The 25,042-nt window shown below is 37.7% G+C and overlaps 1 protein-coding gene across 1 annotated transcript in view; it reads right to left on the bottom strand.

Moving 5' to 3' along the window:
* Positions 1-24,894, bottom strand: part of fab1 (1-phosphatidylinositol 3-phosphate 5-kinase fab1) — a 34,406-nt gene extending 9,512 nt beyond the window's left edge. Inside the window, exons 1-22 of the mRNA XM_090107623.1 lie at positions 24,486-24,894; positions 23,699-23,867; positions 23,201-23,334; positions 22,742-22,893; positions 22,462-22,545; positions 21,852-21,985; positions 20,744-20,860; positions 20,610-20,666; positions 19,582-19,743; positions 17,293-17,413; positions 16,753-16,861; positions 16,156-16,267; positions 15,624-15,764; positions 14,857-15,433; positions 5,551-5,695; positions 4,636-4,753; positions 3,555-3,741; positions 3,144-3,275; positions 2,789-2,879; positions 1,505-1,704; positions 916-1,034; positions 411-536 (exon numbers count right to left, since the gene is read on the bottom strand). Of these exons, the coding sequence (XP_089963749.1) occupies positions 411-536; positions 916-1,034; positions 1,505-1,704; positions 2,789-2,879; positions 3,144-3,275; positions 3,555-3,741; positions 4,636-4,753; positions 5,551-5,695; positions 14,857-15,433; positions 15,624-15,764; positions 16,156-16,267; positions 16,753-16,861; positions 17,293-17,413; positions 19,582-19,743; positions 20,610-20,666; positions 20,744-20,860; positions 21,852-21,985; positions 22,462-22,545; positions 22,742-22,893; positions 23,201-23,334; positions 23,699-23,867; positions 24,486-24,767 (3,469 nt within the window). The 5' untranslated portion in view covers positions 24,768-24,894. The remainder of the gene's footprint in view (positions 1-410; positions 537-915; positions 1,035-1,504; positions 1,705-2,788; positions 2,880-3,143; positions 3,276-3,554; positions 3,742-4,635; positions 4,754-5,550; positions 5,696-14,856; positions 15,434-15,623; positions 15,765-16,155; positions 16,268-16,752; positions 16,862-17,292; positions 17,414-19,581; positions 19,744-20,609; positions 20,667-20,743; positions 20,861-21,851; positions 21,986-22,461; positions 22,546-22,741; positions 22,894-23,200; positions 23,335-23,698; positions 23,868-24,485) is intronic.
* Between the last annotated feature and the right edge of the window lie 148 nt (positions 24,895-25,042).

Raw genomic sequence — 25,042 nt, 5'->3', positions numbered from 1 at the left:
ATGAAGTGTCAAATAAATAATAAATAAATAAATAATTTAAATGCATGGATAGGTGTACTAATGATAATAATTACCTACATTTTGTTGGACCACAAGAAGAAGATTGTTATATAAACAAGAAAATAATTATTATGGTGTATAGTGTAAAGGACAGAACTCGAAAAGTGTTCGTTTCTAAAAAATACTTGCTTTTTAAAATCGGTGAAAGGTGGTAAACGATACACTATAGGGGGCAAGTGGTTGACAGAAATCAAGTTTTAGAAGACTGGTTATTAAAAGGTAAACATAACACGGTATATCATAAGTGTTAAATTTGCAAGTACAAGATATGTTTTCAAATGTTGTACGATTGACAGGTATAACATGTGGTGTTACACAGTTTTCAGTGTTAAATGTATAATATCACTTACCAGGAACGGATGACATATTACTAGGAGCAGTAAGTGCTAGATGCAAATGCTCCATATGCAACTTGAACGCGGCATATTCACGCTCCGCCTCACCGCAGTTGTCACTCGCACTTAGTGTCTCGTGACCTGAACACGATATGCTATGAGTTGCTGTTGAAAGTCATGAGTTGATGTTGAAAGACATGAGTTGACTTTGGATGTTATGGGTTGACGTTGAGAGCATGAGTTGACGTTGAAAGTAATGAGTTGATGTTGGAAGTCACAAAATAAGAAAATATGAGTTGAATTGACATAATATTGCAATATATGACTACAATACAAGAATTAAATTAAGGATACGTCTCAAAGTATGAATTTACTTTACAAGACGTTACAATTAACAATATTATGGCAAAATATCAGTTTCATCAAAATAATAATTTGGCGATTTGTACAACAGTACTTATTACACGCTGGAAACATTTCCTGGGAGTAAATGTTTATTTTTTTCCTCAAAGTAACTCACCTTTCAGCATTAAGTCATTGAGATGTGCGATAAGGGATTCTCGCATCTGCTTCACATCATAATCTATGGATATCACGTCTGGAGGCAGTTGTATCTCGTACATTGATATCTTGTTGTATCTGGAATTTATTTGATCATCGAGTACATTATTTTAGTTTATCTTAAGTCTATTTACTATTTTATTGTTGACAAGTAAAATAAAATTATGATATATATTTCTTTCATCTAATATAAACAGTGGGCAATTTCCTACAAAAAAAAATAAACATTTTTCCTTCTTTCTACTTTATTTTTGAAATGAAACTTCTTTGGGCGCTGAGAGTAAAATTTCAAGATCGTGTCATGGCAATACCATCACGTCATGGAGTAAGGCGACAATATTGGTATCTTTGAATCTTGCCAAAGAAGTTTCACTTCTGACGCGTGTGCTCTGCACACACGCTCTTTTGTTAGCTATTAAATTTATTTATTTTTATAAATAAAACTTTCTAACATGCTGGTTCATGGGCACATGGCAAGTGTGATCCGGACTGCAGCAGTATTTCTCGAGATGCGCCTAGAGAAATATCGGTAAGTAAATGATACTCACCTGAAGCACGCGGTAGTGAGTCGAGTGACGAACGCGTGTGAGTGTGCGCTGAGCGGGTGGTGGCACAGCGCGCGGGCGAGTCGGGGGGCGGCCACACGTGTGCGCAGGTACTGGGCCAGCGAGAGCGACCGCGCGCTGCGGGACAAGGGGGCACCGCGGGATACTGTGGCGCATATCTCGCAGCGCGACCAGAACACCACCTATGAGAGCTTTATTATTAGTGACTAACTGCGCTTCGCGGTTTCATCCGCGTGGCTCCGCTCCTGTTGGTCTTAGCGTAATGATATACAGCCTATAGCCTTCCTCGATAAATGGGTTATCTAACACCGTAAGAATTTTTCAAATCGGACCAGCAGTTCCTGAGATTAACGCGTTCAAACAAACAAACAAACTCTTCAGCTTTATAATATTAGTATAGATAACGCTCGTGCGTAATGGCGCCGTGCTGCGTGGTAATGTGGAACTTAGATCGTAGCGTGACTAAAACACCGCCTTACGCCTACGATATCATTACTTAGTCACTGCATGAGCAACGCGTGGGCGTGATAGTGCTGCAATGCGTGGTAAAATGGCACTTAGGGTTACGCGTGTGCGGGATAGCGCCGTGTTGCGTGATCAAGTTGCTTCCAAGCCAGAGGTCGTGGGTTCGATTCCCACCCGGGGCAAATATTTGTGTGATGAACATAGATGTTTGCTCTGAGTCTGGGTGTTAATTATCTATATAAATATTTATTTAAAATTATTAAGTATATTTATCAGCCAACTGGTTTCCATAACACAAGCGAAAGCTTAGTATGGGATCAGATCGTGCGGTGTGTGAAAATTGTCCTGAAATATTTATTTATATCACGCAGCATGACCAGAACATGACAGCTTTATTACTAATAATAACGCACGCTTGTAAATCACCGTCTGTCACCTTTATCAACATTTTTAACAAGTTCGATCAATTTGGATTTTTCAAGGGTATTTCAAACACTGATGCTTGATTAATGTGTAGTGTTACGACGAGTAACATACTGCAAATTAAGGCTATGAAACTTGGGAAAATCAACAAAATGGAAAAGGTGTTCTTGCTTAAGCATTCGATTATGTCGAAAACAAAAAAGTTAGAGAAAAAAGTTTTTACGCAGATTCAATGAATGGTCAGAAATTGCCGAGTGCAATTATAACATTAGGTGTCCCACAAGGTTCCATTCTAGGTCCGTTATTATTCGTGACATATGTTGTGAATTGCAATTTAATGGAACAAAATAAATATTTTTTGCAATTATTTGTACATACCTGTTTATTCAAATCCTCCTTCGGTTTATCCACATTACTATGGCCAATAGTATTGCATGTTATTGTTATACACACGTCATCATGCACGAACCTGCAAAAATTTGATAAAAGTTTTATCTATTCAGTTTCACTTCATAGTTTTATTAAACTTCTTTCGGCTCGTTGAGAGTAAAATTTCAAGATCACGTCATGGCAATACCGTCACGTGATAGATTAACGATTTTGGTATCTTTAAATATTGCCAAAGAAGTTTCACTTCTGACACGTGTGTTCCGCATACACGCTCTTTTTTAAGCAGGTTATTTTCTGACTGTTAACTATTTAATTTTAAGGCAATTAATTGAATATAACTAACTTCCTAACATGCTGGTTCATGGGCACATGGCAAGTGTTAGAAGGACACTTGTGGTCGGGACTGAAGCAGTATTTCTCGAGAAATGCGCCGAGAGAAATATCATGACGTCCATACATCTCCATTGTTACTATCCTGGAAAAAAATAAATTAGACGACAGTTTTTTATTATTATAGGTAATTCACACATCTAAGGTATTTTATACGTTTTAAGGTATCTATGACAAAAAATTCTACGTTTGTGACAATAAAAGTGAAATTTTAAAAGTATTCAAAATTATAATAATTACAATGTTTTCGAATTACAATATTTTTTGAAATTTTCATTCAATCTTTAACAAAAAAACTGTAGTGGGTTATCAAAAGATATTTAAATAAACAAATCTTTTTAGATACCTAGGTTTAAGATCTTACCAAGGATTAACACAGAAGTCAGGCACGTTTGGCGACTTATTGCTATAGCTGTACAATAGTAGACTAAGTTTCTGATGATTGACCGGGTCCAACGGATCCGGGGGTTCCACACTTTCTGTCTGTTTGTTCGTCTCTTTCTCACTCTCCACTTGCTTGATCACAGATGGATTGTATTTCGGACATTCCACTGGAAGTTATTGTTAAATATTGCTTAAGAAAAATGTTTTGAATAAAAAAATGTGTATCGTAGCAGAAGTGGGACTTATTACATGTAATTTCAACATTCGGATATCAGTAAATTCAAAGAAATGTTGATGGGAAAACTAATATACCCCAAATATTATGTGAAAGGGTCCTTAACTTTGTAAAACTTTTTTTATAAATATTTTTTCCGAGCACTACTCATGTATCACACACATCCATGTATCACCACAATCCCTAAAATTTTATAAAAAAAATCCTGAACTTTGTAATATATGTATTTTTTTATAAATTATAATTTTTCCAAGTACCTCTAGTGTAAAACCAACTTATAAAATTAATATATCTATACTCTGTCCATTATATTATTTGCTTTTTGACAGCTTCACGCCTATAAAGGATTGTATTGTCTATGTTAAAATGTCATACAAATAATTATTGTACTTCATGGGCAGGCCCTGCCCACTTAGTGATGTCTACACAGAATTATTCAATGATGGGTCGATAGTTTATAATAATCGATAGAAATACTCTGTAAAATATATCCGATACAGAAAAACTCTTCTATTATGTAGTATATAATAATTTAAACATAAAGACAACCAAATTGTAAGATAGAAACCAATAAATAATAAAATATTAGTTTAGTTTAGTTTTAACATAAAATGCAATAGATATGTGGTCTTATTATTACATATCTTATTAGTACGTTTACGTTGTAATTATTATTTACGTACCTGATTCGATTTATGATAATATTTTGAATTTATACTTGAAATAGTATCACAATCGATAATCTTTTGGACATCACTTCTGGTATCACCCGTCGAGCTGTCAAAAAGCAATTTTTATAGTGGACAAACTAGTCTACCAAACTCACTCTTATGATTATCAGTAACATATCGACATCCGGTCGCCCGAAAGTGCGCTAACGACCTCCGCATTGCCAAGTCATCCGCAGGTGCTGTGATCGCTTGCTTTATGAACGGGTGCGGTTCCTTGGTAGTAAAGTAATTGGTTAAAGGTAAATTCGTCTTTTTTGTAGTAGCTATCAATATTATAAATCATTATAAGGAATATATTTTTTTAAAAGGACAATTTCTCACACAGGCGACCAAATTGAATATATGAGAATTTATTTAAACCTAAACTTATTTAATAAAATGATGAGACAATAATTATTGTGAAAAAAATATTTTTAGTGTCATTAAAATGTATTTTTTTATGGATGAGGCGGCCAATGTTCAAATCCTTGCGTACATCCAGCTGTATGGAAGGAAGCCAAGTTTTGTTCCTTTTTTTTAACATACACAAAATAAATAAAAAAATTGAGAGGTGTCAAGGGTCACTCGGATGGAACGAAGTTACTAAAATAGCTGACTTGCTTTCTATGAGAGAAAAAAGTCGAAAAAAGTGTCGTTACAACTTTTCGTGAGAATTTTTCCGTCTAGCCCTCTTTCACAGCGCGCAATAAGGAACTTCGTTCCAAAAACAAAATTTCTGCAATAATTAAAGTATAATCTATATCTATTTGACGACGCGGTTGGCGCAGTGGTAAAGTAACTGCCTACTGAGCCGACGGTCTCGGGTTCGATCCCCGGTCAGGGCAAATATTTGTGTGATGAACTCAATTATTGGTTCTTGGGTCTGGGTGTTATTATCTATATATGTGTTTATTAAATATTATATTTATCGTCGCCTAGTACCCACAACACAAGCCTTAATTGAGCTTACTGTGGGACTAGGTCGATTTGTGTAATAATGTCCTATAATAAAAAATAAAAAAAAATCTTACCGGCACAGGCGTCGTTTTCTGTTCCTTGCCGTGCGTGCGCTGCGGGCGCGGTGTGTGCGGTCGCGGCGCTGAGTACAGCGGCCTACTTGGCGCTGGGACTACTATGTTTGGTGACATTGAGAGCACTACGTCATCTGTACACCATCTATGGGGACATTGTTTATTTTTTAATGTTGGTTGGTATGGGAATTATCAATTACATCAAGAGAGCCGGTTCCAAAATTGTCTCAAATATTTATAATAATAAAACAAACAAAAAAAACTCAAAAATCAAACCTATAAATAAAAAAATATAATAAAACTAGCTTTCCGCCCGCGGCTTCGCCCGCGTTTTCAGAGAAAACCCCGCATAGTTCCCTTTCCCGTGGGATTTCCGGGATAAAACCTATCCTATCTCTCAAGTTGGATCGAACTGCACATGGTGTGCGAATTTTATTATAATTCGTTAAGTGGTTTAGGAGTCCATTGGGGACACACATCGTGACACGAGATTTATATACATTAAGGACGCATATACAAATTGACGCGCATCAATTTTACGTTTTGAGTCTTACTACTACACGTGCACGGCTCACACACACAGCGAAATGCGAGAAACGACGAAATTATGACTAAACTGACACGACTTGATAATTGAACTTATTTTTATTGCCATGTTTTTTTTTAAATTTACTTTGATTTGTTTGTAACGTTGAATGGTCACAAAAGTAGATACCATTTACCTAATTTCATTGGACAGTGATTGATTGGTAAACAAGTACTTGCCAAAGTGTACTTCGAAGACGGCTACTGGAACTAATAGATGATTAGAGCTACGTGTACCAAGTTTGGGCTCATTTTGTTAGTTATGTTGAGACCTTACCTCCGGACTTGATGGAGTGACCTGAAGGTGTACTTCGAAGACTGCTACTGGAACTAATATACGAGCTGAGCTAGGTGTGCCGAGTTTGGGCTCGTTTTTTAGTATATCCTCGCGCTGGCCCTCGCGGCGTAGGGGAGCGTCCCCCGGGTGGCGGATGGGGGGATGGTCGGTAGTACAGCCTAGCTACGCTACCGGCTAAGTCCGATGGACTCGCTGACCAACGATGGGTGTGGTCCTCCAGCAATATGGGGGTTGTGCGGCGGGTTAACACCCCTCCCACATAAAAAATCTTCGTGTTACGAAACCGAGAACGAGAAAAAGAAAACCCGATCCCAAGAACGACGACTCCAGGCATGGCATAAAGGATTTACGAATAGCTTCATGGAATGTCCGCTCCTTGTTTCGCCCGGGTGCCATTTACCAAGTAAATAGTGAGCTGCGTAGATACAGTGTAAAAGTAGCCGCACTCCAAGAAGTAAGATGGCCGGGCAAAGGGGAGTGTAATATTGACGACAAAGCGATTTTATTTTATAGCGGTAATGACACTGGACACCATACACACGGTACTGGATTCATAGTCGCCAAAGATTTTATCCATAATGTCATTCGCTACGACGCTGTATCTGATAGAATATCAGTACTTCGTATTAGAGGTCAATTTGCCAACATATCCTTAGTTAATGTATACGCTCCTACAGAATTAGCGGAAGACGATAATAAGGATCAGTTCTACGAACAGCTTGAATTAATATACGACCAATTACCGAGCTACGATGTTAAAATAGTACTGGGGGATTTTAATGCCAAAATTGGACGGGAGAATATATATGTCCCAACAATCGGAACACATAGTAAGCATGTGCACTCTAACGACAATGGGCTAAGACTAATAAGTTTTGCTTCAGCCAAAGCCATGGTAGTCAAAAGTACTATGTTTCCGCACAAGGATATTTATAAGGGAACTTGGCGATCCCCGGACGGACACACCATTAATCAGATCGATCACGTAGCGATTGATGAGCGTCACAAAAGAACCATTGAGGATGTAAGAACTTTCCGCGGGGCAGACTGTGACAGTGATCATTACTTGCTGGGAATAAAACTGAAGTTTAGAATAAAATCAGTAACAAGACATTCACAAACTGCAGATGATAGAATTGACATAGACAACCTAAAATCACAAAATATTAAAGAAAATTTTCAATTAGAATTAAGTAATAGATTTAAAGATTTAGATATTAATGATAGTATTGACACAGTTTGGGAAAATATAAAGAACACCGTAAAAGAAATTGGGTTTAAAGTATTAGGAAAGGTCAAGAAGAAAAAGCGGAGGAAGTGGTGGAGCCAAGAGTGTGAAGATAAAATGCAAGAAAAACGACACTATAAGGTTCTGGCGGAGCAAGATAGGCAATGGATTGGAAAATACATGGAATGCGGGTTACAGCTCAAGAAAGCAATCAGAAGAGCCAAAAGACGGCATTTTGATGACCTCATTCAAAATATGGAGTCATTTATACGAGCCGGTGAATCAAGGAAATTCTATCAGGAAGTCAAAACCACAAAAAAAGGATATCAACCAACAACCCAAGTACTGGAGGACGAAAATGGTGACCTCATTACTGATAGAGATGACATCAAGATGGCATGGCGAGAGTACTTCCAGATCCTACTTAACTGCCCACCTCCTCAAGCTGAAATAATCAGGGAGACTGAAGACAACGAGGAAGATGTACCTGCTCCCACATTTGAAGAAGTGCACAAAGCAATTATGCGGCTCAAAAATAACAAAGCACCAGGTATTGACGGCGTGCCTTCCGAAATATGGAAGCAAAGTGGAGCGGTGTTTCAATCCAAGTTGTACGAAGTCCTTAGAAGGATATGGGAGGAACAGATACAGCCCAAAGATTGGAATACAGGGATCATCTGCCCAATTCACAAGAAAGGTAGCAAGAAGAAATGTAGCAACTACCGCGGAATTGCTCTGCTGCCAACAGCATATAAAATCCTGTCGTACATATTGCTGGACAGACTGGAACCCTACGCGGAAAAAATTCTCAGTGACTATCAGTGTGGGTTTCGTCGGAACCGAAGTACGATAGATCAGATTTTCCTCCTCAAACAGATAATGGAAAAGAGGTGGGAATATGCTCAGAGCATGCACGCGCTATTTGTGGATTTTGAAAAAGCTTACGACAGTATCGATAGGGGCGCCCTGTTCGCAATTTTAAAGGAGCTTGGAATTCCAACCAAACTGGTGGACTTAATAAAAGCGGCTATTGGAGTCAGTAACATGCGAGTGAGAGTAGGCAAAGAACTAACAGAAGAGTTTGCGGTTTTTACCGGATTAAAAGAAAGAAAGAAGAAAGAAAGAAAGAAAATACGTTTATTCGGCAATCAGTAAGACACAATCATCACAAAACATTAATAAAAGCAAAACAAAAACATACAAAAAAGAAATGGAAAACAATAATAAAATAAAACAAAAAATAAATCAATGTAATATGAAAGTGCCCCCGTATCGCCAAAAAGGACCAAGTTCAGCATGTGCCAGGCATATTATGCCTGGCGCTGGTTTTCAACAAGATCCCTTTAAGATCCGACTCACGGACGTGAGACGACGCAATGATAATAATAATTAAAATAGTGTTTATAATAAGTAAGTAGTGCATTTTGAGTGTATGAAAATCATATATATAAATATCACATATAATTATAAAGTAATATAATAAAATAATACAATAAAACAGATATAGGTACATATATACATTACATTATACATCATATTAAATTACACGCAGGCCTAAAATAAAGAACATTGTCCAAAGCTACAAACACATCAAATATAATTCAGTGAAAGAACAGAACACGAAAACAGAAACAGAAACTGGACACTAGCTTATCCTACGCTGCTCATCGATCAAGTAGTTTTTAAGGTGTTTCTTGAACGTGTTAATATTAACCAATAACCTAATCGGTGGGGGCAAGTCGTTCCATATTTTTGATGCTGCATAGCGGAAGCTGCCTCTAAAAGTAGTCGATCTATGCTGAGGAATAATAAGTGGCTGAGCGCAACTTCTGCACGCAACATCCCGACTATTGGTTGTCCAGTTTAACTTTTCATAAAGGTAAATGGGCGTACGGGTCTTGATGATCCCAAACATAAGAGACGCCAGATGCAATTGGCGCCTTGCCTTTAGCTTGAGAATTCCATGCTTATTTAAGAATGGCGTGACGTGACTGCGAGGTGGAATTGTGTAACAGTAGCGCGTACACGCATTCTGTACTCTTTGTACGAGCCTTTCGGTTCTGGCCAGGAGACGTGGACCGTAGACAGTATCACCGTAATTAAGTTTAGATAGAACCAAAGATTCTATCAAACGCACTCGAAGGTCCTCCGACAGGTATGGACGCACTCTATACAAAGTTTTTAAACGGAAAAAACAATTACTAACTGTGTTAGTGATATGTTTCTCATATCTTAGTGAGCTATCTACATAAAGACCTAGATTGCGCGCCTCGTAAACTCTCTGGATTGTCTTACCTACGATTTTAACATCAAAAGGTGGCATAGATGTGATATACTTTTTTGCACCGAATAACATATACTTTGTCTTATCAGGATTTAACACCAAAGCATTTGTGTCAGCCCAATCTGCAATACGTGAAAGGTCATCATTCAAGTGTTTTATAGCATTATCAAAATCATTCGGAAAGAAAGAAATATAAACCTGAGTATCATCGGCATAAATGTGGAACTTACACTTTTTTATTGAATTAACTATATCGGCCGAGTATAAAATAAATAGGATGGGGCCCAGAATAGAGCCTTGGGGAACACCTCTATCAAGAAGACCAAAATCTGAAAATACGGAGCTACCATCATCCAATCTGATTTCGACACTCTGCTGTGAAACCAGTGTACTGTGCTGTGGCTAAAGCCATAGTAACGCAGCTTCGACAGAAGCAAAGGAATACTTATACAATCAAATGCTCGGGAAAAATCAAGCAGCACAAGGATGGTACACATACCCTTATCCTGAGCGGCCAATACATTGTCCGTTACGTCCAACAGAGTTGTTGTGGTACTATGGCATTTCCTAAAACCAGACTGAAATACGGGAAGCAAGTTATTGTTCTCAATAAACTCCGTAAGTTGCCTACAAACAACCCGCTCCAATACCTTCGACATGCACGGCAAAACACTTATCGGCCTCAAATCCTTGAATGAAACAGGGTTACGATTCTTAGGCAGAGGCCGAACCAAAGCTTTTTTCCACAAATCGGGAAACGTCGACGTCAAAATGGAGCCATTAATAATCTGAGTTAAAGGTTTCAGGGTGTGAGGAAGAGTAAGCAGCAGCATATTCAAATTTATTCCATCACAACCCCCAGCGTTCGACGCGAGTCCCAGCAAACATTTTGACACAGTGTTCTTCCGCCTCGCTGTGCAGATGGGAGTCGAAGAACATTAAGGACGTTGAATCTACAATAGCACTACCTGGGACTTGTAAAAAATGCTGATTTATTTAATTTTTTAAAACAAGGCGATTCTCTGTCGCCTGTGCTATTCAATTTGGTACTGGAATACATCCTGCGGAAAATGCTTGCATTGGACTGCGGAGTGCTACTAAATGGAAAGCATATGGTAATTGGATATGCAGACGACCTCGCATTGCTTGGTGAAAACCGTGACGAAGTTAGCAAAGCCGCTGAGATCTTGAAAGAAGAAGCAGAAAAAGTCGGACTAAAAATAAATGTCAAAAAAACGGAATATCTCCACATGAAGCGCTATAGGGACACACGAACTCAGCGCCAAAACCTACAGGTTGGAGATACAACGTACACGGGAGTAGCTAGCTTCAGATATCTGGGTTGCACGATAACTGATACACACACCAGAGAGGAAGAAATTAAAATCCGCATCCAAAATACCCTCAAGTGTGGTGCAGCATTGCATAAAGTGCTCGTGTCCAGGCTTTTAAGTAAAAAAACCAAACTGCGGATATACAAGACGGTTATAAGACCAATACTTACATATGGTTGTGAAGCCTGGACCCTAACCCAGAACGAAGAGCGTAACCTTTTAGTTACCGAACGAAAGCTTCTTAGGAAGATCTTTGGTCCTATCCAACAAGAGGATGGAAGCTGGAAAGTCCGTAAGAATGCCGATTTAGAAAAACTCATGGCCGAGCCAAATATACTTGGGGGAAATAAAATCACGACGCCTGCGTTGGCTCGGGCATGTAGAGCGAATGGGTGAGGAGCGAGGTCTGAAGAGAGCATACTTGGGTCGTCCGTCGGGCCGACGGCCAGTTGGTCGACCCAAGTATCGCTGGCGCGATCAAGTGGAGAGGGACCTGAGTCAGCTCCAAGCCAATGACAATTGGCAAGAGACCGCTCAGGACCGGGGAAGGTGGAGAGTTCTCGTCTCGGAGGCCAAGACCCACTTCGGGGTTTCAGCGCCACAGGAGTAAGTTTAGTATATAATTTTGTTGTGGTATCAAATGCAAGTGGATTTTCGAAAACTAGAAAGAAAATACTTTTATTTGGCACATACATATACTACTGATAGGTACTTGCAAATACTTTTTAAGTTCCAATATACTGAAACATTACTATAAATAAAATGTTGTGTGGTTTTATGAAACCACGGTAAAAGTGAAACTGTTCGAACGGTTCCGAACACTGCTTTGTGTAGCGCATGTCGCGTGACGGTCGGCTGCCGAGTAGGTATACCTACTCGGCAGCCGCGATACACGCGACATGCGCTACACAGACCAAAAAGTTTGAGACGATGTAATAAAAGTTTCACTTTAATAAAATCTATCAAAAATCTTATATCATACGTATATAATATGTATCTTTATTTATATCTAACTAGCGACCCGCCCATGCTTCGCATGGGTCATGGGTGCAATGGCACGGCCGCGGCGGCCGGCCGGTACCGCCGCAAACGCTACGTCCCGCAATTTTTAAATCTGTAATATCTTCGAAAATATTCACTTAAATCATACGGTGTAAAGGGCCATATAGATCTATATTAAATTAACAATGTATTTAAGGTATTTAATTGGTTAAGAATTAATGCTGTATTGGTTAAAATCGCTTCGAAAATTAGCCATTATTTGTCGTAAAAAGTAAATGACAAAAAAAAGTAATTGTGGGTTATCCATAAGAGATAGACATATACCATCACGGACTTTTATGTAGACTTTTTCAATGTGTACAATACTTAGTACATTATTTTGATAAAACTCGTAGGGTTCAGCCTGCGTTTGCAATGTAAGCGGAAAAAATGTTATTATTTACGACATCACATTAGAAACCTCAAAAATAACAGTACTTTTCCACTATTTAATGGATGTTATTATACATATAAACCTTCCTCTTGAATCACTCTATCTATTAAAAAAAACCACATCAAAATCCGTTGCGTAGTTTCAAATATTTAAGCGTACAAAGGGACATAGGGACAGAGAAAGCGACTTTGTTTTATATGTACTATGTAGTGATGATAGTGGTAATATAATGTATCTATCTATTTATAATCAATGTGTAGAGTAGAGTAGTGTAGGGTAGGATAGATAGGGTAGGGTTATGTAGGGTAAAAGATAAAAAAATGGATAAAACTCACGAAAAACAATTCTTTTTAATTAATTCTTAGTTTTCATTATATTACTATGGCAATTTGATGAATGTTCCTGTAGTTCCATATTTCTTTTGAATCTTGGATCGGTCAATTCTGGAAGGAGGCTGTTCTTATAAAATGGAATTAAATGTGTCTTCATGTTCTCCTTCAAAAATTGATCGTCATATCTTTCCAGTTGCCCTTCGGGTGTATCATCACGACTACCTTCACGTAGCTCTAATCGTCTATTAGTCCCAGTAGCCGTCTTCGAAGTACACCTTCAGGTCACTCCATCAAGTCCGGAGGTAAGGTCTCAACGTAACTAACAAAACGAGCCCAAACTCGGCATACCTAGCTCTACTCGTCTATTAGTTCCAGTAGCCGTCTTCGAAGTACACCTTCAGGTCACTCCATCAAGTCCGGAGGTAAGGTCTCAACATAACTAACAAAACGAGCCCAAACTCGGCATACCTAGCTCTACTCGTCTATTAGTTCCAGTAGCCGTCTTCGAAGTACACCTTCAGGTCACTCCATCAAGTCCGGAGGTAAGGTCTCAACGTAACTAACAAAACGAGCCCAAACTCGGCATACCTAGCTCTACTCGTCTATTAGTTCCAGTAGCCGTCTTCGAAGTACACCTTCAGGTCACTCCATCAAGTCCGGAGGTAAGGTCTCAACGTAACTAACAAAACGAGCCCAAACTCGGCATACCTAGCTCTACTCGTCTATTAGTTCCAGTAGCCGTCTTCGAAGTACACCTTCAGGTCACTCCATCAAGTCCGGAGGTAAGGTCTCAACATAACTAACAAAACGTACCCAAACTCGGCATACCTAGCTCTACTCGTCTATAAGTTCCAGTAGCCGTCTTCGAAGTACACCTTCAGGTCACTCCATCAAGTCCGGAGGTAAGGTCTCAACGTAACTAACAAAACGAGCCCAAACTCGGCATACCTAGCTCTACTCGTCTATTAGTTCCAGTAGCCGTCTTCGAAGTACACCTTCAGGTCACTCCATCAAGTCCGGAGGTAAGGTCTCAACATAACTAACAAAACGAGCCCAAACTCGGCATACCTAGCTCTACTCGTCTATTAGTTCCAGTAGCCGTCTTCGAAGTACACCTTCAGGTCACTCCATCAAGTCCGGAGGTAAGGTTAGGTAATGCGTGAAGGATCAAGTTTATTAGGTGAAATATTTTGTATTCGTACAGTGATCTTTTCGTAAACGAGGAGCTGCTTACAAGCGTCACAGTGTCCACTCACAACGGCGGCCGAGCGCAGACCAAAGAGTACTATAATAATACGGCAGACTAAAATATTTCATTACAAATTTTTGTGCAATAAATCAAGATGAGCCGGTAAAATAACCCTTATTTCAATCCAATAAGTATCACGCGTTACAACTAAATATGTGAAAAAATAAGGTTTCATTTTCATTTTTTTCTCAGCCTATTTGTAACATTTTGATAGTTTTATCTAGTACCTTTTTGAGTTAGACATGTCTACTTACTTAAAATATTTTTAAATAAATCAATTTGTTTTATTAAATACAAGAAAAATGTTCGTTTATTCAGCACGATATTGTCAATTTTGGGTGAAGAGGCAACGGAAATTATTTTTTTCAATATTATAAACCAAAATTTTCGACTTAAAATATAGTACCATTTAGAAGATAAGATAAGATTAAGGAGTAATCTATTTATGGTAATTATTAGTTAAATTTGGTTTTGTACTATTTCGCCGCAAAATGCACCGAAAAACTGCGTATTTTTGTCAGATTCGTAAACGCGTCCTTAAGATTATATATTTAACGATACCTTTCACTCTTCGTATCCGCCTTCAACTCGGCCTCCTCAGGAAGAAAAACCTCGTCTTCCATAGACAGTGTAGACCTCAGCGGATCACTAAAATCCCGTATCGGCACACCGCAACTGAGATTCTTATCGCTTTCAGTTTTACGAAACTGCTTCGCTTTCAGTGGATCACTGTCTTTAACATTAGTATTTGAATCCTCTTTTACTTCTCCCGTTTCAGAATTATCAATAAGAGCGTTGCTCCTCGCATTAACAAATATATCGTCGCTATCATCAGAACCATTGGTATTTATTCTTTCGAGTACCGCTTCCCCGGTTTCTATTATTTCTTCTTTTGTGTTTTTATCATCATTTTGTTCATCTTCATCATCCACAAAGCTCATTCCGGGTTCTGGTAGTACTGCTTCTATATCACCGAGGAATGCTTTTTCTAGCTTCCAATTATAGCAAGCGAGTAACATGAACTTGACTACTTTCTTTACTCGCATCAACTCTTGGTTGTTAGCGCCACGTAATAGAATACAACAACCTAAGTTCGGTTCCGCGCATCCTTCTAACACCATGAGAGTTTTGCTCGAATCTAAAATATAACATTACTTTTTACTACATTTTTTTTCAAAACAGGTAAGTAGTTAGAGATAGCTATACTGTTAAAATCACACTTAGTAACAAAATGTTCTTAGGTTAAAAATAAAACAATCATTACTGCTGTAAAAACAACAATAGATAATTTATTCTTGAGAACATAAAAAAAACACATTGATACTCACAATTTTTGACATAAAAGTTTTTACAAGTGCCAAGTCTAGGCATTCCAATCCTAGCATCGATAGAGGCAACCAGATCTGCTTTAGCACATCGCGCTGCTCTACGAAGCGCTTTATCACCAACTCCGAGTGCTAAAGCAACACCTAAAGTAGATAAATAAGCAATATAAATAAACATTTCATTATTTTCACATTCATAAAAAATGTATTTTATGATTAATATTAATAAAAACAAACACGAAAAAAAATTAACGAAAGGCACTAACACATATACCAAGTTCCCTAGGTGAATAGGGCACAAACACACATACCGAGTACCCTAATCTAATAGGGCATATATACACATTTTTCGTTCCCTAAGCCAATAGGGTACAATCATACATTCCGATACCGAGTTCTCTAAAGTTTCACAAACAAACACCCACCCGTACACACTAAATCTCACACACACGCATCACGAGTTTCCTAATCCAATACGAAACACCCACAAACACATACATACACACCAAAACCAATACGACACACACACACATACCCAACTCCCTCAACCGGTCCTGCACAGCTCTAGCCACAGCGCCCCGCACGAGCACGACGCGAGGCCGCAACGCCGATATGCGGGCTGCACATCGTGCTAAATACTCTTGTTCCTGTAGTAAAAAAATTGGTTGTTTGTAAAGTAGGTTTACGATCAAGATGTTCACGTGATAACGTCTTATTGGTGGCAGCGCTCGAGATGAGACGGGAGATCGGTCCGTCTCTATCTCGTTATACCTGCGATCGCGCTCGTGAGGTTTTGGTGTGACACAAGTTTCTGAACATGTCACCCGAAAAACGATTTTAAAAACGTTCTCGTTACGTAACGTTCACGTTAAAATTTAAGATAAAAATATTAAAAAAAAATCGGAGCCTAAATTTAATATATACATCAAAAATCTGAGGTTATTGTTAAAAAATTTAAATTTGAATTTTGTAATAGTGACGATTCTTATGATTTAACACTTCATAAGTTTCCATTTTTTGGTGCATTTTGTCAAAATGTAAAATAATAAAAGTAAGATTTTCTGTAATATAATCTACTTAATAGAAAAGTTAAAAATCATAAAAGAGTTAATTTCTACTAGAACCTACATACCTGCATCAAAACAGGTTCCAACGAAGTTAGTTTCCCCTCCACGCGCTGGTACGCGATAGAACAATCTAGAAGCAGCACCGTCGGATTTGAAATCTGACGCGGCATACCCCTGTAACTCACTCACTTTTATAAGAAACACACATTTTGTAAAAAAATAGAAAAAATCTGTGATATTTACATTTAAATAGTAGACACAAAAAAAAATCTCAAATAAAAAAAGATGGGTTGCACTCCGGGAGTGCCGGCAGAAGTGAAAACTTGATTATTAACGTTCAGCATGTTTGATATTTTGGAATGGTATCCGTCTTACGCATGGAATATAAGGGCTAAAAAAAATCCGTCTTACGCTTTTTCGATCAGGCTACGTGTCCTGACGCGAGTTTAAGATTTTATACCCAACGCCGCTAAAGAAGTTTTCACTTCAAAAATATTTATTTCAAATGTACGATTGAAATAGATGTGAAATAAATTTTCATGCCTAAGAGGGAACTTGGAATTAAATTGTAATTAATATAATTATTAATATAATTACTATCATACCTGTGTACTACATTCTTGGTCATAACCACACCCGGTATGACCACGCTATCCTTCATATCTCCACCAGGAACCTTTTTAATTTGAACGTAATTCCTCACGTCGATGTCGTTGCCCATGTAATCTGTAAACAGGAGTTCGTTAAACTTTCAAAAAGACTGATTTTCGTATGAAATCAACCATCTTAAAAAAATAATAATAATAATTTATGCCTATTATCATATTTTTTCTCCTTTGAATAGTATACAGGGTGTAATCGTTAAGTGTGCACAGGCGATTTTTCCGTAAGTATTACAGATAACAAAAAACTTTAAACTGATATCGAAAGTACTTAACCTAATGAGTAAAATGGCGGTAATAAATTTTTAAAAATAAATCGAGAAATATAAAAAAAAATATCTTTAAACCCTCCCATACATTAAGTATGAAATATGAATATCCCATATACATTTAATATGAAAGATTTTAGCTTTCTTTTTATTTATTGGTTTTCTGCTTTAATTACTTCGCAAATTTGAAGTGGCATTTTCCACGCTTTTTCCGGACATTTTCACGCATTTTCCGGATATTTTCCGGGAATTTTCCTGACATTTTCCACGCTTCTCTCGGACATTTTCACGCATTTTCCGGATATTTTCCGGACATTTTCACGCATTTTCCGGGTATTTTCCAGATATTTTCCAGGCATTTTCCAGACATTTCCCTGACATAGCCTGTAAATGTCTGGAAAATGTCTGGAAAATCCCCGGGAAATGCTCGGAAAATCCCCGGAAAATAACCGGAAAATGCGTGGAAATTTCCGGAAAAACCGTGGAAAATGCCTGGAAAATTTCTGGAAAATGCCTTGAAAATATCCGGAAAATGCGTGAAAATGTCCGGAAAATGCGTGAAATGTCCGGGAGAAGCGTGGAAAATGCCTGGAAAATCCCCGAAAAATGCCTGAGAAATGTTGGGACATGCGTGGCAGGCAAATGCCTGGAAAATCCCCGGAAAATGCAAGGGAAATGTCCGGAAAATGTCTGGAAAACACCCGGAAAATCCCCGGGAAATTCGCGGAAAATAACCGGAAAATGCCTGGGAAATGCTCGGAAAATGCGTGGAAGTTTCCGGAAAAACCGTTTGTCCTCACCATTGAGGACAAACGGTTTTTCCGGAAACTCCACAACCACTTAACCGATTATAATAAAATTCGCACACCATGTGCAGTTCGATCCAACTTGAGAGATAGGATAGTTTAAACATGTAGGTACCACGGGCGAAGCCGGGGCGGACCATTAGTATATAATAAAAATAGGATTCTTATTTTCATCTTTGAAAAATAACACAGCATCGCCAAGTGTTCTGTGCCCGCGGCCCTTTCTATGGCTTGGCACACTATACGACACGAGTCGCGAACTAGCGGCTAGATAACAAAATAAAATTAAGGTGCACATAATATATTGTCTCTACCTATGCTACATAAACACACTGTCATATATGTACCGTTTCGTACTGAATCATTGCATCTGTACAGTCACGTGGTGTCCCTGAAAATCAGTGCAGCAATACAATCTAATTGCTGCTTTGCTGACGGGGACTTTTAGCCACCATTGCTATTTTTTTTTCCTGTGTTAGATTTAGATTTTTTTTTCATGGTGGCAAATAAAACGCTTTCTATTTATATTTCTACTAGCTTTCCATCCGCAGCTTCGCCCGCGCAGTCAAAGAAAAACCCGCATATTTCCCGGTCCCGTGGGATTTCGGGGATAAAACCTATCCTATTTCCCGGGGTAAAAAGTAGCCTATGTCCTTTCTCGGGTATCAAAATATCTCTATACCAAATTTCATGCAAATTGGTTCAGTAGTTAATGCGTGATTGAGTAACAAACAGAGTTACTTTCGCATTTATAATATTAGTATGTATAATACACTAGCTTACCGCCCGCGGCTTCGCCCGCTTTCTCTAAAACGATTTGAGATTTAAACTATCCTATCTTTCAAGTTGGATCGAACTGCACATGGTGTGTGAATTTTATTATAATCGGTTAAGTGGTTTAGGAGTCCATTGAGGACAAACATTGTGACACGAGATTTATATATATTAAGATATATGTATATATAATTTGAAATTATTATTAAGCTATTGCATAGCTTCTATCGAGGGCCTTGAGCGCGGGGACCGAATCGAGAAATTCCGTAACGAAAAAACCTCACGGAGACGGGCTCGGAGATGTGGCTTGAAGGTATGCTATGCAATAGCTTTACCGCGGCAGTCTCCGAGTACCACACGTCTTTCTTTTCTATTTCTATTACCGGGCACAGTGATGTGCGCGGCGTGCACACACAGCGGCAGCAGAGCGGGGGCCCAGGCGGCCGCGAGCCCGAGCCGCGCGAGGCACTGCCGCAGCAGCAGCGCCAAGTGCTCTGCCCCGGCCTGCTCTATGGCCTTGCACACTGGCCGGGGGGAATCGTCAACTGAAAAAAACGGTAGGTACAAAAAAACGGTTGGTACAGAAAAAAACGGTAGGTACAAAAAATTGGTTGTCTGTAAAGTAGGTTTACGATCGAAATGTTTACGTGATAACGTCTTATTGGTGGCAGCGCTCGAGATGAGACGGGAGATCGGTCCGTCTCTCTCTCGTTATACCTGCGATCGCGCTCGTGAGGTTTTGGTGTGACACAAGTTTATGAACATGTCACCCGACTAAAACGATTTTAAAAACGTTATCACGTTAAAAACGATAGGTACAAAAAAATACATGGGATAGGAACTATGTGGACTTGGCTATCAATTTCTGGCTAACTTACGAATATTTTACCACTGGAAACCTCTAGGACTATTGATCAGTCATTTTAAACGTTTTCAGTAATCTTGAAATCTTTAAATGGGAAGTTATGCGATAATTGAATCGAAAATAGCTTTTTGCGAAAAATTGAATCGAAAATCGCTTTTTTCGATTAACCCCATTCAATCATTTTCTGACTACAAACGAATATTTTACCACTGGTTTTTCGATTACAAGCATTCAATCATTTTAACCTCTAGGACTTTTTATTAGTCATTTTTTATGTTTGTAGTAATTGATAACGATAACGACTTTATTTGGTGCCTATAAATTTTACAATTACATATTGAAATCTTTTAAAAGAACGCGAAAAATATTAATTACATATTGAATTTTTTTTAACCCATTGAGCCCCAAGCGACCCGATCGGTCCCAGACACAATAGATTTTCTATTGTGTCTGTGGTTCCGGGGCCTGAGTTATTACGTCGGGTGCCAAGTTCACATAGCCGTGAGACAGCATCGATAGAATACAATGGAAATAAAAGTAACTTACTTTCATTTTGATCCACATTTTGTTGTTCTTCTTCCGTTGGCTTTACCTCAGTTGGTTCTAAAAGAGTAATAATTTTGAATTTAAAAATATTTTTTTAATAAATTTTTCTGCATGTTTTTATTATTTCCATTTACCTGTTTTGGTGGATTTGATGAGTCTAGCTGAACTATTTCCTAGATTTAGATCTAGGCAATACGACGACACGCTTTCCACTAATCTAGTTGGTTCTTCTACAGGCTGTTCCTCTTCAGCTAAAAAAACAATTTATCAACATAAAGCATATTAAAAATGAGTGTCATATTATATGCGTGTAGCATATTATACTCATAGGTCACATAGCGACGTATGAGTGTCACATATATCTATATTTACATATAATAAAATAGTAGGAAAGTTAAAACTGTAAATTGAATATTTTTTTTAAATACCTTGGAGCGTGATTTATAATAGATACCGAAGCCAAAAATATAGTTTTTAGAATTTTTGTCTATGTGTCTGAATGTATGTCCGGGCTAATCTCAAAAAAATACTGCATGGATTTACTTCAAATTTGGTAGAGAGATTGCTTGAGACCTGAGGAAGGACATAGGATAGGTTTTCCCGGAAATCCTATGGGAACGGGAACTATGCGCGTTTTTATTTGCTAGCTATAAAGCTAGTTAAAAATAATTAAAGTCTTCAGTGGCTCGCTCCACGTAGCCCAGTTGTATGAGACTGTGGCACACTTGTGTCGATGTTATAATTAGTTAAACAATATTTGTCTTCCCACAAAAAACTTTACAGGGTTTCACTTTAAGCGCGGGTTCTCTTTAATGTGGTTTTGTCGTATTTCACATAGAAATTGTTTTGTGGTTCTTACCACAAACGCTACAGAACGGACACTCTCCGCCTCCCGCCAAAATTAATTAAACACTTACCTCACCCCGCACAATCAGTCTAAAAATGGTCCACATTTTTCAGAAAAGACGATACGCAACGAAGATTGACAACATTAATCAAATTAACTTAAAGTAATTTTAATATTTTGGATTTGTGAATATCGTTTTTCATGAAAATGGTTAGATATTGTGCTGTTTACGGATGTATTTCATCAGAAAAAGGTGAATTTTTTTTTACGCTAGTCACAAATGTGCCAACCATAAAGCGTTAACACACACATTTGCGGTTTCTACAGTGTGACTGTCAAAACGGTAATTTTGTATGGAGTGTCCGGGGTGTGGTAAGACCAAATATATATCTCACGTTGCTCCTTATTGTCAGTGCGCGCTATACTCAGCGGGCGGTAGAGCGCGTAATCGGCGAACTGCGAGGGCTCAGTGGCTCGCTCCACGTAGCCCAGTTGTATGAGACTGTGGCACACTTGTGTCGCTTGTGCCCTGTTAATTAAAGAAAAAAAAATTTATTAAAAAAAAATTGGTTGTTTGTAAAGTAGGTTGACGATCGAGATGTTTACGTGATAACGTCTTGTTGGTGGCAGCGCTCGAGATGAGACGGGAGATCGGTCCGTCTCTCTCTCGTTATACCTGCGATCGCGCTCGTGAGGTTTTGGTGTGACACAAGTTTCTGAACATGTCACCCGACTAAAACGATTTTAAAAACGTTATCACGTTAAAAAACAGATTTTTTTCCCCCTTTATAACAGTACTAGCTTTCCCGCGGCTACGCCCGCTTAGTGTAAAACCTAAAAAATTAGACACTAAAACCTTCCCCTTGAATCACTCTATCTATTAAAAAAAACCGCATCAAAATCCGTTGCGTAGTTTTAGATATTTAAGCATACATAGGGATATAGGGACATAGAGAGCGACTTTGTTTTATACTATGTAGTGATGCATATAAAATAGTAAATTACCTTGTTTTGTGTACAGTATTGTCCATTACCCATTGTAGCATGTCACATCCACGCCACACGTTGTTATATCTTACTAGCCGATATCTGTGATGTAAAAAAATTACATTATTATACCTGAAACTCTCTTTTTTAACAAATTTTAAATTTTTTGGTTATACCTAAGAATTGACAGAAATTTGAATATTTTTTCAAAGTTTTTTTCAATAATTATTGCTTATTAAACTAATAATTTTTTTTTTACTGTTGCAAAAAAAGTTTGCAGATGATTTTTTTTACTTACCTATGTTGCTGTGTAGGCAACGCAAATGATAATTGTCTATAAATTTCATAGATATCTTTAGTTGTGCTTTTGAATTCGCACGTTTCCTGCTCTCGAGCGAACACGAAGTCGCGACTGTTGGGACTCGTTGATTTGTTTTCGGGAAATTTTATCTAAAATAATGTGTTACTTATTTTTATTTGTATTCAATAATTATATACTCATTAAAAATAGTTAATTTATATTTTATTTCAAAATAGGCTGGGACTTTAAATCTTTTTTCTTTCGGTTGTGTTACCTGGTACACAAGTGAGTCACTTGTGTACCAGGTTACAAAATATTACGAAAGAGGTAATTTATTACTGCTTAAAATAAAATATAGTGGCATCGTAATTACTTGACCGTATGCTTTTCTTTCAACGAATAACGAAATCACCTGTAAATGTAGAAAAATGCACCTGTAAATGCAGAAAAACGCACCTGTAAATTCTCTTGTAGCGTTCGTAAATCGGGTGATATTTCGCCGGTAATGTCATTTTCGCGTAGATATCTCAACACCACATTACAACAATATGTGCACACACGGAGATCGCCCGCGCATCCAAATATTTGACCTGAAAAAACAGGTCATACTTAATATTTTATCTAAATTTTAACAAAAATTACATTTTTTTTTTGTAATTGTCACAAAAAATTATTTAGGTTCCAAAATACAACAAATATCAGGATTAAACATTTATAAAAAAAATATACTATTTTTATTTGACCACCAAACCCAAATAATAGAGGTCTATATTTTTTTATTTGGAAATATTATTGAGAACACATGGCACACATGGAAAATATAGTAGATACATTTTTATGTATCTCCTATATTTTAATATATTATATGTAAATATTTTAATTCCATAAGTAATTTTTTCTACATGATATAGAAAATAATTTCTAACTACATCATTTCTTCCTATTAAAACTTACCTGGTACCCGTTGACTACAACACCTCGAGCAGAAGATCTGTCCGCACACTCGACAATGATGACGCCGTCGCAGCGTGCCGAACCGCGCGGCGCACTCGTAGCATTCGCGGGAGATATCGTCCGGCATCCAGTAGCGGGCTAGCTCTGTGTCCGCGTACCGAGTACCACTCTAGAGAACATTTATTTATTTTCTTCTTAAATCGTTTTAGTCGGGTGACATGTTCAGAAACTTGTGTCACACCAAAACCTCACGAGCGCGATCGCAGGTATAACAAGAGAGAGACGGACCGATCTCCCGTCTCATCTCAAGCACTGCCACCAATAAGACGTTATCACATAACATCTCGATCGTAAACCTACTTTACAAACAACCAATTTTTTTAAACTTGAAATTATTGTTTTGTTACAAACAGAAAATTTAAATAAATTAAGATTTGTCATTGTGTCAATTATCACTAGTGTAACAAACAAAAATTTGTAATAATTTTAGATATCATTGTGTTTCATCTACCATATAAAAAATGTATTTTTAATTTAAATCTCATAATTAATATACATGGTGGCATTTTGTAATAGCACCTTTTAAAAGAAACATATTATTGATATATAGAACTGTGGGAATATGTTGATATAATGTGAACAATAAAACAAAACAAGAATCTGTTGTTGATAGATATTGAAATAATTATAGCATTCAGCAAATTAATGAATTTAATATTTAAAATATTTGGCTTTAATTATTAGTATTATCATGTATAATTCATAAAATAAAAAAGAAAACGCTCACCCCAGAGCCCAGGTAACTTATTTTCCTAATATTGGTCTTAAATTCACTGTTCTCTGAGTTATCATTTTTATCTGAGTATTCCGTCCTTTTTCTTTCATCACTACGATCGTTATTTCTTTCATCACCCATTAGCTTCTCATCTGATTGATCTGTACTCTCGTTAGGCGAAAATAAGGGAAGTTTCCACAATTTATTAAAAAATGTTGTAACACCCCTTTGATTCCCTTCTGTTTCGAACCGAGGGAACTCGGTCAACTGAGAAACGTCATTTGTATCCATCATGAATAAATTAACAATTTCCGTACTATCATTGGTAGGAAATAAATATGCAAAATAGATTTACAAATACCAAATCTTTTGCAGAATAATTAAACAAAACATTTATTTATGATTAGACAGTTTGTTTTTTTTTGTGACACATGTCACAAGGCGATAGATGTCAGCTGATTTTGAATGTTCGTTTAGGAATCGGAAAAGTAAAACTTGAATTCGATTGTAAATTTCTGATTTTATATTAGCTAGAAATAACAAAATGTTGATAATATAGACCAGTGCAA

The sequence above is a fragment of the Colias eurytheme genome, chromosome 12 (assembly GCF_061535395.1).
Source record: "Colias eurytheme isolate Ceu_HAF_F1 chromosome 12, ilColEury1 Martin Lab GWU primary, whole genome shotgun sequence".
In the NCBI taxonomy this organism is placed as follows: Eukaryota; Metazoa; Arthropoda; class Insecta; order Lepidoptera; family Pieridae; genus Colias; species Colias eurytheme.
Note: the sequence above shows the minus strand (reverse complement) of the source record. Positions and strands in the feature narration are given on the sequence as shown.